General features: G+C 43.9%; 1 protein-coding gene across 1 annotated transcript in view; it reads left to right on the forward strand.

Moving 5' to 3' along the window:
- The window catches only part of LOC129540262 (uncharacterized), a 54,896-nt gene extending 39,962 nt beyond the window's left edge, over window positions 1-14,934 (forward strand). The window contains exons 11-14 of the mRNA XM_088845080.1: window positions 4,194-4,241; window positions 9,085-9,170; window positions 9,578-9,686; window positions 11,289-14,934. Of these exons, the coding sequence (XP_088701206.1) occupies window positions 4,194-4,241; window positions 9,085-9,170; window positions 9,578-9,664 (221 nt within the window). The 3' untranslated portion in view covers window positions 9,665-9,686; window positions 11,289-14,934. The remainder of the gene's footprint in view (window positions 1-4,193; window positions 4,242-9,084; window positions 9,171-9,577; window positions 9,687-11,288) is intronic.
- Window positions 14,935-16,796: the final 1,862 nt, after the last annotated feature.

Genomic DNA, 16,796 nt, shown 5'->3' on the forward strand with positions numbered 1-16,796 from the left:
TTTAACCTGGAAAACAAATCCCATTACTCTCCAGGAAAATATTTTCAGCATTCTTTTTAATTTTTATTGATATTTTTTATTGTCTGTACTGGGCCTTCATTGCTACGCAGGCTATTCACTACTTGTGGAAAGCAAGGACAACTCCCTAGTTGTCGTGAGTAGGCTTCTCACTTTGGTGGCTGCTTTTGTTGCAGAGCGTGGGTCCTAGGGCTCTCTGGCTTCCTCAGTTTTGGCACTTGGGCTTAGTAGTTGTGGCTCCTGGGCCCTAGAGCACAGGCTCAGTAGTTGTGGCACCTGGGATTAGTTGCTCTGGGACATGTGGAATCTTTCCAGTCCAGGGATCCAGTCCATATCTCCTGCATTGGCAAGTATATTCTTAACTACTGAGCCACCAGGGAAGCCCTGCAGGATTCTTTTGAACAAAACTGTGTTTTAGAACCTCCCTTACTGGGTCAAACACACCTTTACTGCTGCTGCTAAGTCGTGTCAGTCATGTCCGACTCTGTGCGACCCCACAGAGGGCAGCCCACCAGGCTCCTCAGTCCCTGGGATTCTCCAGGCAAGAATACTGGAGTGGATTGCCATTTCCTTCTCCAGTGCATGAAGGTGAAAAGTGAAAGTGAAATCGCTCAGTCATGTCTGACTCTTCACGACCCCATGGACTGCAGCCTACCAGGCTCCTCCATCCATGGGATTTCCCAGGCAAAAGTACTGGAGTGGGTTGCCATTGTAAATATTGTCTCTTAGTAGGTCTTATGGTATTTTGATTGGTCAACATTAATCACTCTGCCTCGTCCCTCATTCAGACTCTTTCCTATTAGACCCTCCGAATGAATCTTCCCCTCTCACCCAAGGCACCTAGTACTGGGGAGGCCCCATCCTTCGGCAGGGAGCCCCTTGTGGTACCCGCAGGCCACACCCAATTCTAGAGGAATCTGAGAAAGGAGACCCTCCAGGAATAGATGGATGAAATTTCAGTCCAGTTTTGCCTCTTAAGCTTTGAAGTGTCCAGTCTGTCCTGTTAATTCCATACACCGTGCTGTTCAGTACATCTCTAGAACTTTTCCATCTTGCAACTAAAATTTTATAGTCATTGAACAGACATTCCCTGTATCAACCTCTTCCCAGCTCTTGGAACTACCCTTCTACTCTCTGCTTCCCTGAGTTTTCCTTTAGATAACTCAGGTAAAATGAATCGTGCAGTATTTGTCTTCCTGTGACTAGCTTATTTTACTCTTACCGATATCCTCCCGCTTCATTCATTGCTGCAAATGACAGGATTTCCTTCATTATTAAAGACTGAGTCACATTCCAGTGTATATATACACCACTGGAATATATATATATTTTCTTTAATGATTTATCTGCCCATGGACACTGGATAGTTTTTCTGTCTTGGTTGTTGTGTACAATGCAGCAATGAATATGAGACTGTAGATATCTCCTGGACATTCTTATTTTATCTCCTTTGGACATAAACTCAAAAGAGTGATTCCTCAATCTTATAACAATTCTCTTAATAATTTTTTGAGGCACTTCTAAACTTCCATAGTTCAGTTCAGTTCAGTTCAGGTCGCTCAGTCGTGTCCGACTCTCCGCGACCCCATGAATCACAGCACGCCAGGCCTCCCTGTCCATCACCAACTCCTGGAGTTCACTCAAACTCATGTCCACAGAGTCGGTGATGCCATCCAGCCATCTCATTCTCGGTCGTCCCCTTTTCCTCCCGCCCCCAACCTTTCCCAGCATCAGAGTCTTTTCCAGGGAGTCAACTCGTCGCATGAGGTGGCCAAAGTATTGCAGTTTCAGCTTTAGCATCAGTACTTCCAATGAACACTCAGGATCGATCTCCCTTAGAATGGACTGGTTGGATCTCCTTGCAGTCCAAGGGACTCTCAAGAGTCTTCTCCAACACCACAGTTCAAAAGCATCAATTCTTCGGTGGTCAGCTTTCTTCACAGTCCAACTCTCACATCCATACATGACCACACCATTTTCCATTTCTACCAACAGGGTACAAATATTCCACTTCTCTACATCCTTGCCAACACTTGTTATTTTATTTTTATAACACACATCTTGAAAGGTTGTATCATCTTTTGACTTGGTTAGCTCAGTTGGTAAAGAATCCGCCTGCAATGCAGGAGACCCCGGTTCAATTCCTGGGTCAGGAATATCAACTGGAGAAGGGATAGGCTACCCACTCCAGCATTCTTGGGCTTCCCCTGTGGCTCAGCTGGTAAAGAATCTGCCTGCAATGCAAGAGACCTGGGTTCGATCCTTGGGTTGGGAAAATCCCCTGGAGAAGGGAAAGGCTAGTCACTCAAGTATTCTGGCCTGGAGAATTCCATGGATTGTAAAGTCCATGAGGTCACAAAGAGTTGGACACAACTGAGTGACTTGTGCTTTCCATTTTGCTGATACTTAGTGATGTTGACAATGGCAAGCCACTCCAGTACTCTTGCCTAGAAAATCCCATGGATGGAGGAGCCTGGTAGGCTGCAGTCCGTGGGGTCGTAAGGGTCGGACACAACTGAGCGACTTCACTTTCACTTTTCACTTTCACACATTGGAGAAGGAAATGGCAACCCACTCCAGTGTTCTTGCCTGGAGAATCCGAGGGATGCGGGAGCCTGGTGGGCTTCCGTCTATGGGGTCACACAGAGTCGGACACGACTGAAGTGATTTAGCAGCAGCAGCAGCAGTGATGTTGAGCACTTTTTTATGTATACTGATCACTTCTATTTCTTCTATGAAAAAATGTCTACTGAAGCTTTTTACACATTTTTTAAACTCAATTATTTGCCTGCTGTTGGTTTGAAGTTGTAGTTACTTTTTTATATATTCTGGATATTGTTCCGTTACTCAGATACAAAGTTTGCAGATACTTCCTCTCATTCTATAGGTTGCCTTTCTGTTGATTGTTGAGGAAACTATCCTTTCTTCACTTGATAATTTTAGTACCTTGGCAAAGATCATTTGGCCACACATGTGTGAATTTATTCAAGATTCCCTTCATTGGCCTCTCTGCCTGTTTTGTTTCTGGTAGAACTCTGTTTTGACTGCTGTGGCATTCTTATGTGTTTTGAATTCAGGAAGCCTTAAGGCCCCATTGTTCTGTGCACTCAATATTGGTTTTTCTCTTTGGATTTCTCTTGATTTCCGTAAGTATTAGTATTGGGGATTCTTTTTGTTTGTTTGTTTCTATAAAAATGACATGATATTTTGTGAGTTGTTTCAACATGTATGTGCATCACTTTTAGTAGAATAAGAAGGTCAGTCTGTGACCTTCTAGTCTTTGACCATATTCCAGTCTGTGAGTATGGTATGTCATTGGAATTACATGTCTCTTCTTTCTTTCAACAGTGTTATATGGTTTTCAGTGCACAAATCTTTCACTTCCTAAGGAGCCTTTTCTACTGCCTTGCTTGGGTCCCCTAGAATCAGGGATGGGAAAGATGGGCTCATGAAGAGAATGAACGTTTCTCCTTTCCCTCTGTACCTACTCTCTGGTTACTTGTAGTACAGGAGTGCTGGGTCATGCCCTTTACCTCTGCCTACAAATGAGCTCCCTACTGGGAATTTTCTTTGAAACTGAGTATTTACCTTGCTGTTGGAATGTCCACAAGGAAGCCCCCAATGCCTGGACTGTGTCCTAGAGCCCCAGGTATACCTACATGTGAATGATCATATTAGACCAACAAATCTGCAATAAAGAACAAACAAGAACAGACAGTTTGTTGCCTTTTCCTTGACTGTGGAGCTCTTAGAGCTGAACTTTCCAGTGTAGTAGTCACTGGTCAGATCTGCCTATCTATAATGAACATATTTCAAACAATACTTAACTTGCTATATTAAAACAAAAACCACGCAATTACCTGGTCACCCTAGCCATATTTCCAGTGCGTCCATAAGTGTTGAAATTTCATGTTGGTAAGCTTGAATGTAAGCTAAATTGGGCCTTTAGAAATGTAAGGTTGAAAGGTGATTCTCTCAGCATCTCTCTGTCATGTGAAATATTGCAACTGTGCTCAAGATCTTGTTGAAGGGCTCTGACTCCACAAAGCACAGGGGAGGTCTGTAAACCTGGAGGGAAAACCAGAAAGATGCCGTGTGAGCAAAGTGAAGGAGGAGAAGTGGGTGGGTCAACTTGTATAATAACTGTATTATTGCTCATGGTTGTCTTTCTACAGACTGCTTTTTGGAGAGCATTAGCAGCAGCGATACAGAAGATAATGCAGGTAGGGAACAACTCTCAGGTGAGATTTAGAGGGAGAGGGTTCCTGGACCACTCGGGTTACACCTGCTTCTGTGGCGATGAAGGAATGTGAATATAAATTCGGGAAGAAGAAGGAAATGTATTGGAACTGTGATTTGTTCTTCCTACATTTTAATGATATAATAGAGCTATGTGTCCATGTGCTGTATTGTGCTGCACTTATGGTCATCTCTTCTTGCTTTTCCGTTTAGAAATGTCCTTTCTCACAAGAGACCTCTTTCCTTGTCCTTTCACCACCAAATATGAAAGCTTGGTTTCTGGTTAGTATCTGAAGGGTAGTATGGACAGGGACTTTAGCTTCATGTTTAAATTCTCCTATGATGGCCCCATCCTAGTGGGCACAAAAGTCTCATAGTCACTTAACACTGGAGACCAAGTTCTTGCAGTGAATGTCAGGTGGTGAGTGAAGAATGAACTCTCTCCCTCTGCATTTTCAGGACTTGTGGCTTCCCCTCATGTTTATCTTCACTGTTTATTACTTGTATGAAGGGTGCTCTCAGGATTGGATGAGTCAAAGCACGTGTGCTCTGGCGTCCCTGCCTGGGCTGAGTCTCCTGGAGCTCATCTCAGCAACACACCTCCCCAAGGATGTTGTGCTGAAGGTGCTTCCACGTGATAGCAGTCCATGTCCAGCTGCCCCTAGAGACCAGCATGGCCGCAGATTCTAAAGACTGTGAAGGGGCCACTGGATTTCTTTACCCATGTTCTCACATGGTCTTCTGGGACCTTTCAGACCTAGGTCAGAGACTCAGAGCAGCAGGACTCGGGGTCACTGATCCTCTTAGAACCCCCTACATCCTCCAGATGAAAGCTCCAGATGGTTTTGATCACCATCTTTGCACACTCCTCGACTCATTTATCTTTTTAAATTTGTTTTGCATTTGAGTTGTTGTATTTTCTTATACATTTTGAGTATGAGCTCCTTATCTGAATATGTTTTGTATTTTTTCTGTAGTTTATCTTTTCATCCTACTGATTGTTGAAAAGACTACCCTTTCCCTATTTTGTTGTCTTAGAATCTTGGTGAATTTCATTTGACCGTGTACCCATGAGTTTACTTGGGGCTCTTTATTCTGGTCTTTAGGGCTATGCATCTGTTTCTATGTCAGTATCATAGAGCTTTGATTCCTATATCTTTGTAATATGCCTTGAAATCAGGAGGTGAGAAACTTTGATCTTTGTTCTCAGGATTATTTTGTCTATTTGCAGTCTTTAATGTTTCCATATATCTTTTTGGATTTGCTTTTTCCATTTCTATGAAAATGATGTTAATACTTTGATTGGTGTTGCAATGAATTTTGCCTTAGCTTTGGGTAGTGTAGAAATGTCAACAGTACTAAGTCTCCAGTCTATGAACATGGAATGTCATTTCAATTCCTTGTGCCTGGTTTCATTCTTTCAGTGTGGTTTGTAGTTTTCAGTGTGCAGGTTGTTTGCTTTCTAAAGGCACTTTGTCCTTGCCCTCTCTAGATCTTTCAGTCAGTGGTTGGAAGGATGGTCTCATGAAGAGATGAAGTGTCCCTCTTTCTCTTCTGCACCTGTTTTCTGATTATGTTCAGCACAGGCGCCCTGGGCCCTGTGTCTATACCTGTCCTCTCAAGTGGAGCACCTGCTGGCAATTCCTCTAAGATCTGGGTGTTGACGTTAGTATTTCAGTGTCCCAAAGGCTCATGAGTACCTGGGGTGTGTTCATGAGCCCAGGAAAAACCCATAAATGAATCATCAAATCAGGTCAGCCAGATAACCTGCAGAAGCTGTTGGGCTACACTTTACAGGCCTGTACTGCCTAGATTTGAGGCCGAAGAAAGGTCCCAGAGTTGACAGAAATTGCAAAGTTTTAATAGACGGAATGTCTTATATATCTAAAGTAAAAGTCCTGGAGAGACATACACTGTGGATAGCAGGTGACAGGCAGAAGACAGCAGCTGCAGTATTCTTCACTCCGGGGGGATGGGGAGTCTACCAGTTACAGGGGGAATTAACAGCAGATTGGCTCATTGGTTACACTGGTTACCATGGAAACCAGTAGAGGGCCACATCCCTCTCTTACCCCCTCAGGCTAAATAATTTCATGGGCCAGAGGTCTTTTCTTTGTTAATCTGTGGGTAAACAGCCATCTTGAAAAGGGTAGACAATGCAGAGGGAATAACCAGGAGAAGGGTGATAACATTCTATATATATTCATTTGACAGTCACTCAGTTGTGTCCGACTCTTTGTGATCCCATGAACTATACCCCCCCAGTCCCTCTGTCCGTGGTTTCTCCAGCTAAGAATATTGAAGTGGTTTCCATTTCCTCTGCCAAAACGTCATCCCAACCCAGGGATCAAACCCATGTCCCCTGCACTGGCAGCCAGGTTTGTTTTTTTTACCACTGAGCCACCTGGGAAGCCCTATACCCTCCCTTTTACCACAGTGCCCTGGTATTCCATAAACTGTTCTGCCACCATCTATCAGAAGTGTTAGAACCACTGGTGCTGATCTTAAGATTCATTCAATCTTGCCTGGTGGCTCAGACAGTAAAGAATTCACCTGCAGTGCAGCAGACCTGGCTTCGAACCCTGAGTCAGGAAGATTCTCTGAAGAAGGAAATGACTACCCACAGTCCAGTACTCTTGCCTGGAGAATTCCATGACAGAGGGGCCTGGTGGGTTACACTTCATGGGGTCAGAAATTGTCCAGCACAACTGAGTGATTAAGCACACACATATATAAACATATATAGAGGTTGTTGTGTATTATAGTGTGGTAGCCACTAGCCAGATGTGACTGTTATAGTTCGCTTAAAGTCGTGTTTTACATGTGTCAAAAAATACTTGTGATTTCAGGTTGGTTAGCATGAAGGTGAGAGCTCTAATGGGCCTATAGAAGTGAGAGGTTGAAAAGTGACTCTTTCAGCATCTCTATCTTTAGGTTTGCAACAGAGATCAGTGTCTTATTGAAGGGCTCTGACTGCACAGAGCACAGATGATTGCCATCTGCTATCCGCAGTGGGGTGTCTCTTCAGGACCCTGGGGAAAAGATCAAGGTGATGCTGTGAGAGCCAGCAGGGCCTCAACTGGAGCAGAAGTGGGTGGGTCGCTCATTCTAATCACCTTGTTGCTCATGGTTGTTTTTCTGTGGAAGGCATTGTGGAGAGCATTTGGTGCCATGATGAGGAAGGGGACACGGGAAGGAAACAACATTCAGAATGGATCTGATGGGAGAGGGCTCCTGGACTTTAGAGATAAACCCTCTGCTTAGAGGCTAGGAAAGAGAACATGCCATTATGAAGAAGGAACTGTGTGTAGAGTTCTGACTATTTTCATATTTTAATGATATGATAGAGAAATTGTGTCCTGGACATTGTGCTCTGTTTATTATCACCTTTTCTTGCTTTACTCTTCAAAAATTATCTTTCCTGTAAGAGCTGCTCTCTCCTGCTTCTGTCACTGACTAGTATGGAAGCCTGGTCTCTGGTCAGCACAGCTCGGGTATTGTGCACTGCAGACTCTGTTTTCTCTTGCATGTTGAACTATGATGGTCATATCCCAGTAGGCACAAAACTCTCATTGTCATTTGATGCTGGAGATCACATCCCTGTAGCGCGTGTGAGGTGGTGGTTGAGACGTGAACTCTCTCCTCCTGTACTTTCAGGACTTGTGACTTCCCCTCATGTTTGTCCTCACTGTTAATCCCTCATGTAGAGGGCGCTCCCAGGGGTGGATGAGTCAGAGCACACAGGCTCTGTGGTCCCTGCCTGGGCTCGGTCTCCTGAAGCTCATCTCAGCCTCTGCACCAGCCAAGGCTGATGTGCTGAAGATGCTTCCATGTGAGAGGTCCACGTCCAGCTGCTCCTAGAGACCCTCCATGGCTGCAGATTCTAGAGTCTGTGAAGGGGCCACTGGGCTTGTTCACACACTTGCTTTCACAGCCCTGCTGACCTGGTCTCCTGGGATTGAGCAGTCCCAGGGCAGCAGGTCCTGGAGTCACTGCTGCTCTCAGAACTCACTGCTCCATCCAGACCGTCCTGCCCCTTCTCCCCAGTCCCAGGCCCGCCCCATCCTCTGTCCTTTCCATACACCTTCCCAGGTTTCATCCCTCCAATTTTCCAAGTCTCAGTGCAAACCAGGCAGCTACCAAGTGTTTATGGAGGACCCTTGTCACATCATTCTGGCTAAATGAAATTGGAAGTGTTTGCCTCTGTCCTCTCTAAGGGTCTGTGAAGCTTAAGGTGTTGCTGAGAGCATTAAGCGTCTCCCAGGTAACTCAGGTCACCAAAGGCAACAGGAGAGTCTCTGTTATGTGAAATTTTTGTCTTTCCCTCCCCCAGGGCTCAAAACACTTCAGGTCCATGCTGGGTCCTCCCTGGCAGGGATGGATTGTTTAATTAAATAATGGGCTGATAGAAGACAGTGGCCGTACACCCATGGTCCTTCTTCCAATGTGTCCGTGTTGGAGAACTCTAGGGTTGGTGGAGCTTCAAGGAGGAAGGACAGGAACAGGGACTAGAGGAGAGAAATGAGGAAGGACGAGAGAGGAAACAGCGGGAGGAGGAGGCAAACAAGGTCGTGGGCAGAGATGCACAGAGACAGTGACCGCCTGGAGGAGGAACAGGTTGTCGCGGCCTCATTCCTGGTCACACGTAGACAAGCTGAGGGTGGCGACAGGAAGCTTCAGGTCAGAGACCCACTTAAGAGCTGAAACCCTGAGGCCCTGGGTTGTCCCTGGAGAAAACGCACCAGGGGTCCCAGGGTCAGGCTCTGAGGAGCACCAGGGTCCCCCAGGCACATCCTGACTCTAAGTCTCCCCTTTTCTTTCCCGCAGACTCTCCACGAGACTGCTGCCCTCAGACACCAGAAATCTGCAGAGCAGTTAATAAAGACTCAGAGATGGAGAGCAAGAACACAGAGGTCATTTCTCTCTCTTTCATATCTTTTAAATCTTTTCTCTTTTTCTGATCCATAGACTCTTCCTTGTAACCCTTCCCCATCTCCACTTTCCATCTTTTTATGATTATCCTCCTGGAGCACCTGGTCTCTTATAGGCACTGGGGATCCTGGGAGCTCATGTAAAACCTATGAATCTGTCTGCAGCCCTCTTCCCCTACTCTCGTAGCATCGCCCCGGCTCCTGACCTCATGTCTGCACCCTTGAACCTGGTTTTGTCACTATGACTGGCCTGAGAAGGAGTGGAGGCTGGAGGTAGTATGGCTGGACGCACGCAGTTGAAGTGCCCACATGAAGTCTGCACTGCCCTGGGCTACCCCATATGGTTGCTTTCCTGCCCTGAAAGAGCATGACTGATCTCTTCCTTCCAGATTTCAGAAAACTCTTTGCTTGTTTACTGGAGGAGTGTTTTGGGGGATATCAAAGATAATAAAGAAGACCTGGAAAAGCAAGAATGAACGTGGGGCCTGGGCTGACAAGGTGAGGCAGAGAGGGCGCGCGGCTCCATCATGACCCCAGCCCACTTGCTGGTGCTTCAGAATCACCAGCAAAAACCCGGGGGTCTACTGCTGAGTGTGACCACGAAAGTGGCGACAAGAGGGTGGTAACAATCCATGCAGACAAGTGGAGGATGCCCTGAGCACATCTCCCCAGGGCACAGGTCCCGTCCTCAGACGCCCCCGAGGTTGCTGGGCTGGCTCCTCCGGCAGCTCTTACATTTGCAGGGAGGCTGGAGGCACTGTAGGGTCACCATGTGCAGGAGTCCAGGAGCTGCTGTTCCAGCGTGTTCTCTTTAAAGATTCCCCCTGAGGGCTTCCTCATCTCCCTCTGCAGGAACCCAGCTCTGTGCTCCCAACCCCCCTATAGGCAGCAGGGGGCACCCTTGGTCCATCACCAGCGGCAGAGAGAGGTTGGGGTGGCCCCGCCCTCCCCAGTCCTGGGCTCTGGGAACAGAGTGAAGGAGACACAGGCACCCAGAGCTCGTGCAGGCAGGGGGTCACCTGGCAGCTCTGCCTCCCTGTGGGCGCTCCCTGGTCCCGAGGGTCCCAGTCAGCCTGGGGGGTGTCCTCAGGCAAGTGTCCAGTCTGGGGTCCCTCAGGTTCTTGAACCTGGAGACTTGGTCACTTCAGGCACCATTTCTCAACCTGAAGTTGGAGGTTCTGTAGATTCTTCTGTGTATGTGTCCAACTGAAGACAAACCAGAAAGCAATACAGTGCTGCTTGGGATGCTGTTAGTGGAAAGGGAGCCACCTATCAATGCAGGAGACACAAGAGACTCGGGTTCAATCTCTGGGTAGGGAAGGACCCCTGGAGAAATGAAATGGTAACCCACGCCAGTATTCTTGCCTGGAGAATCCCAGTGACTGAGGAGCCTGTTGGGCAATAATCCTAGGGTGTACAGAGTCAGACATGACTGAACTGAGCAGCACACTTGGGATGAGTGGCAGGATTCAAGTTACTCAAGTTCCTTTTTTTTCCCAATTATGTCATTAACATTTTATTATAATTTAAAAATCAGTGTCTTCTGTCAAATTTTAATGTTGCAACACGCTAAGCATAAAATGTACCTTTTTATTACAACAACATAATAACAGTTTGAAACCTCAGGAGAGTTTGGCTGGGGCTTGGAAATGATTATCAAGGAAAAAAGAGACCCCAGGTGTCTGTCCATTTCCAGCGCTCAGGTCTCAGGAGCAGTGCTGCTGAGTGTACGGTGGGTGGGCAGGTTCTCCTACCCCCTGTGTCATCTCACCTCATGCTTCTCCCAGGGCCTAAAAGGAAGGGGGGACCCAAGCTTTCAGTCCTGGATCCCAGAGTCCCCTGTTCCTCTGCCTGAGTCTCACTGTCCAGGGGACCCCTCAGTTGAGGGTTGCCGGCCAGATGCTCAGGTGTACTTGCTCCTGTGGGACATTGCTAAAGACTCCCTGATGACAGAAAAGGCACTCAGGAGAGAGCAGGACACAGGCCCTGTGTAAATCTGAGTCCCAAAGCCAGGTCCAGATCCTGGGAAATCTTGGTCCTTCACACCCTCCTCAGGGAGCCCTCCTCTGTCTGACTCTGCATCTGTCTGTGTTGTTGCAGGCTCTGATCTGAATCCATGAATACCTGGACCTGGACCCCAGAGTGGGGATCCCCCACAGCACCAGGAGCCTCATCTGGACCAGATCAGGGGAGGCCTCACTGCTTCTCTCCTGAGGTCCCCATTTAGTACAGCTTCAGTTGTTTTGTTGTATAGATTTAGTATTAGTTTTTTCTACAGTTTTATCTATATGTTGTGCATTTATCTGTATGTTCAATATTTATATTAAGGTTTTTCATTAAATTTTTAAAATATATCTTCTTTTAAAATAATTTTTTCCTGAAAGCACACACATGTACAGAAAAGCACCCTCAACAGAGGTAGAACTTAATAACTTGTTGTAAGGCACTCACCCTTGTGACCACCACCAAGATATCCCCCCTCACATACAACTCAGTCTTCGTTGAGTAAGGAACTGCAAATTTAGTTGCATCTGTCCTTATGTCATTGTCTGTAAGGATTCTGTTTTCGCACGTCTGCTCATTCCACTAGTCATAGGAGATCAATATTACCCTAGGTCTTTCATGATTTGCATGTCAGAACTTTCAAAACTCATTTTGTTTGGCTGGTAAAAGTTCCTGATTCATCATTTCTCTCATGTAACTTAAATGTGTTTGTCTCTTTTCTTCTAACACAGAGATTTTCTCTCTGAAAAGGCTTTTAAATTTTTAGTTTTTATTCCCTTATATCTCCCCCACTCTTTTATTCTAGCTATCCAAAGGACTTTTATTTTTAAAACCTAGTAGCTTTACTACGCAGAGAAGGCAATGGCAAGCCACTCCATTACTCTTGCCTAGAAAATCCCATGGATGGAGGAGCCTGGTGGGCTGCAGTCCATGGGGTCGCTAAGGGTCGGATACGACTGAGCGACTTCACTTTCACACATTGGAGAAGGAAATGGCAACCCATTCCAGTGTTCTTGCCTGGAGAATCCCAGGGACGGGGGAGCCTGGTGGGCTGCCGTCAGTGGGGTCACACAGAGTCGGACACGACTGAAGTGACTTAGCAGCAGCAGCAGCTTTACTACGAAGGCAATGGCACCCCACTCCAGTACTCTTGCCTGGAAAATCCCATGGACGGAGGAGCCTGGTGGGCTGCAGTCCATGGGGTTGAGAAGAGTCGGATACGACTGAGCGACTTCACTTTCACTTTTCACTTTCATGCATTGGAGAAGGAAAGGGCAACCCACTCCAGTATTCTTGCCTGGGGAATCCCAGGGATGGGGGAGCTGGTAGGCTGCCATCTATGGGGTCGCACAGAGTCGGACACGACTGAAGCGACTTAGCAGCAGCAGCTTTACTACAGTATCATTTTCATTAAATTTTTAAAATATATCTTCTTTTAAAATAATTTTTTACAGTTGCAAAGTATAGTCATTGCAAATATATGCTCATTATTTTTGATAAACAATTTCAAAGCCTTTTTTCCCAGAAAACTTTGCATCATAATGTTTAATATTTGCTGTGTATCTTTGCTGTGATTTTACTTTTTCAGAGACTCCAATCATTCATACAGGGCAGGGCATCCTAGTGTGCTGCAGTCCATGGGGTCACAAAGAGTTGGACACAATTGAGAGACTAAACAATAATCAGTCATTCATTTATCAGATCTCTTATGGTGATCTTCCACTTTTAACATATTCATCAAATATTTATAGCTTTTTCCTTCATTTATTTGCCAGAAGTTTTTTACAAAATAGTTTTTAAGAGACTTTCTTTTCATTTACTGTTTCTTATAAGGCATTGTATCTCGCTGTCTTTCTCCTACTTTCATTTTCATTTACAAAGTGCTTTTCCAATTTTTTCTTATTCTTTTCTGAGTCCCACACACTGATTTCTGAGTTTTCTCAATTCTGTTGCATGATGTCCTTTCCAAACTTGAATTGAAAAAAAAAAAAAAGAAAGAATTTTTTCTCCTTTTCTCTATTTTTTTGTTTTTTAACACTGTTTACTCTTTATTGTTAAGTACATCATCATACAGGAATGAGAATGTTTATGGAGAAGTTGCTAAGGATTTCTGTAAAATTTCCTTATTCCCAGTCTTTTACTAATTGAAGTATAACAGTACCTTAATTTAACTACAACACTGAGAGTTTCCGGTGTACAATAGAGTGATTTGGTTTTTCTATACATTACAGAATGGTCACCACAATAAGGCTAGTTACAGATTATTCTCATTGACTGTATTCTCCAAGGTGTACATTTTGTCCCCTGAACTCATTGCTTTGTGAGGGAAGTTTGTAAGTCTTCGTCCCTCTCACCCAGCTCTCTCATCGCCACATCCCTCTCCTCTCTGGCAACCACTTCTTTGTTCTCTGTATCTGTGGCTTCATTCCTGTTTGGGTATGTTGGTTCATTAGTTTTGGTTTTCGGTTTCCACATACAAGTGACGTCTGACTTTATTTGTCCCTCTGCCTGACACTGTCCTCAGCATAATACTCTCTAGGTCCATCCATGCTGTCACAAATAACAAGATATAATTTTTCTTCATGCCTGAGCAATAATCCATGTAGACCGAATCTTATCCATTCGTCTTTTGATACACGCTTTGAAAAAAACCCATATAGGGAACTGCTGGATCATATGGTATTTCTATTTTTAACTTTTAAAGAAAATTCCATACTTAGTGTATATAACTTAAAATATTACCCAAGAAGGCAACCTAATACCTACAGTTGGTATTTTCTGTATCTGAACTATTTAGAGTTACCCTTGGATACCTATAAAAATTATAAGAGCAATTTTAATAAACTTTTTGATGAGAAAGCAAATTCATTTGGTGTTATTGGAGCAGTTGGGAGGATAAAGGCTGGAACGCAGAATTCTGGAGAAAAGGGACACAGAAAGTGTGGGGATGCATAAAAGTGTTGGTTTTGCTACAGAGACCAAGCCCATCCTGCTCACCACACGACAGAACAGTGAATCAGAGGCAAGCTGCTGCAGTGAGGAATAGCAACTTTATTCAGAAATCCAGGTGACTGAGAAGGTGATGGACTAGGTTAGCCCAATGAACTGTCTTTCTCAGTTGATAATTCAAGCTTATTTTATACTAAAAGGGGGTGGGGTATCACTGGTTGCTGCAGACCTCTTGGTACGAGAATCCTTGTTCTTGCAGTTGTCCATGTAGATCTGGTCACAGTGTTCTTACAAACTTCCAAAAATACACATATTATTATCTGTTTTGCAACTTAAAAAAAATCTATATATCTATATATATAATTGAGGTATGTTGCTGCTGCTGCTGCTAAGCCGCTTCAGTTGTGTCTGACTCTGTGCCACCCCATAGACAGCAGCCCACCAGGCTCCTCCGTCCCTGGGATTCTCCAGGCAAGAATACTGGAGTGGGTTGCCATTTCCTTCTTCAATGCGTGAAAGTGAAAAGTGAAAGTGCTCAATCATGTTTGACTCTCTGCGACCCCATGGACTGCAGCCTACCAGGCTCCTCCGTGCAAGGGATTTTCCAGGCAAGAGGGTTTAGATGCACAGCAAGGTGATTCAGCTAAACATATATACATATATTATTTTTGATATTATTTTCTATCATAAGTTATAAGGTATTGACTAGAGTTCCCTGTGCCATACAGTAAATCTGTGTTGCTTGTTGCATATCTACTTTATAATTAGAAATCTAGCATTCTATTCATGCTAAGTCAAACAACTGCAATCAAAATGTCATAAATTTTTAGTTAGGCAGAAATTCATGTTTTTTATTTATCATACAAATTATTTATATATATATGTATACAAAAGTATTTCTACTATACTTGATAAAGGGTTGAGAAAGAACATCAAAAAAGAGACAAGAAATTGGAAAACATAAACTACATGAAATAGGACCGCTGAATATGAAAAGTGAAACAAACTAAAGTGAAAGATCATCACACAGTCCAGTTGTTTTCAACCGTGACTGCTCATTAGAAGCCTACTACCATTTTCTTATTTGTTTTGGGTTTATTTTCTGTAGGTCTTTTTCTTGTCTTGTGTTTCTTGCCTAGAAAAGTTCCTTTAGCATTTGTTGTAAAGCTGGTTTGCTGGTGTGAAATTCTCTTAACTTTTGCTTGTCTGAAAAGCTTTTGATTTCTTCAGCAAATCTGAATGAGTCACTTTCTGGCTAACTGCAGTATTCTTGGTTGTAGGCTCTTCCCTTTCATCACTTTAAATATATGGTGCCATTCCCTTCTGGCTTGCAATGTTTCTGTTGAGATATCAGTCTGATGGAGTTCCCTTGTATGCTGTCATTTTCCCCTTGTTGTTTTTAATACTATATCTTTGTCTTTAATTTTTGTCAGTTTGGTTACTATGTGTCTTGATGTGTTCCCCCTCGGGTTTATCCTGCCTGGGACACTCTGTGCTTCCTGGACTTAGTTGACTATTTCCTTTTCAATGTTAGGGAAGTTTTCAGCTATTATGTTCTGCAACTTCTGATTCCTATACAAATTGAAGTATTATACCTGTAAAGGTCAGAGCCTTGAGAATGTATATGTCAGGCTATGGGCAACACTCTTTGACAAAAGCTGCAGAGCCAGCATTTCTAAGCACAGGCAACAGAGCATAAGTCTTAAAGGAACAGATTCAATATGGAGTCAGGGTTCTTCCCTGTTAAGGTATCTCTGCAAAGGCAGAAAGGAAACATTAACTTTGTCCAAAGAAGAAAAACAGAATGCTGGATAGTTTAGTGGAAAAAGTATTTTCCCCAATAAAATATCTGAGATTTAATCCCAAGTATCTAGGTGGCACTAGTGGTAAAGAACCCAACTGCCAATGCAGGAGATGTGAGAGACGTGGGTTCAGTCCCTGGGTTGGAAAGATCCCTGGAGAAGGAAATGGCAACCCACTCCAGTGTTCTTGCCTGGCAATCTCATTGACAGAGGAACATGGCAGGCCACAATCCATAGGGTCACAAAGAGTTAGACATGACTAAGCAACTTAGCACATAGCACATAATAAACCTATAAATGTGTGTCCAGTTTCTGACTCTATTTTTTCTTCCTGGAAAAATAAATATTAATACTTAACTTGCATATTTGATGTCAATAAAATTTTATTTGTTCAGATATAACAGTGATTTGTAAACTGTTTTTGCAGTTAATGGCATTGTTACATGTTACCCAAGTTGATATGGACATTATATTTTCAAGGAAGAAATACAAAATACACACAAAATTTTGTAGTTGAAAAATTGTGAACAATTTTTGGATTGTATTTAGTAAAGTCTTCAAATTATGCTCTTAATAATTGACTAAAAGCTACAGTTAAATTAGAATTGTGATGATTTTTGTCCTGACCAAAACGACTATCTCATGACTGTAAAGTCACAATGGGTTGTATTTTGGGCAGGATATATGTATGTGAGTGTAAAGAAACATCTGGAAATGAGTTATAATAATGTGGAAACATACTTGAAGTCTTTTTGCTTGTTTGGTCTGTGATCTAATGCCTTTTTTGTTAAAGTTGTACTTTGAAAAGGTCCTAAGTCACATCGCATATCTCTATTGATTTATGAATGTCTTT

Source organism: Moschus berezovskii, chromosome 17, assembly GCF_049115385.1.
Source record: "Moschus berezovskii isolate FMDL1 chromosome 17, NW_MosBer_1.0, whole genome shotgun sequence".
Taxonomy (NCBI): Eukaryota; Metazoa; Chordata; class Mammalia; order Artiodactyla; family Moschidae; genus Moschus; species Moschus berezovskii.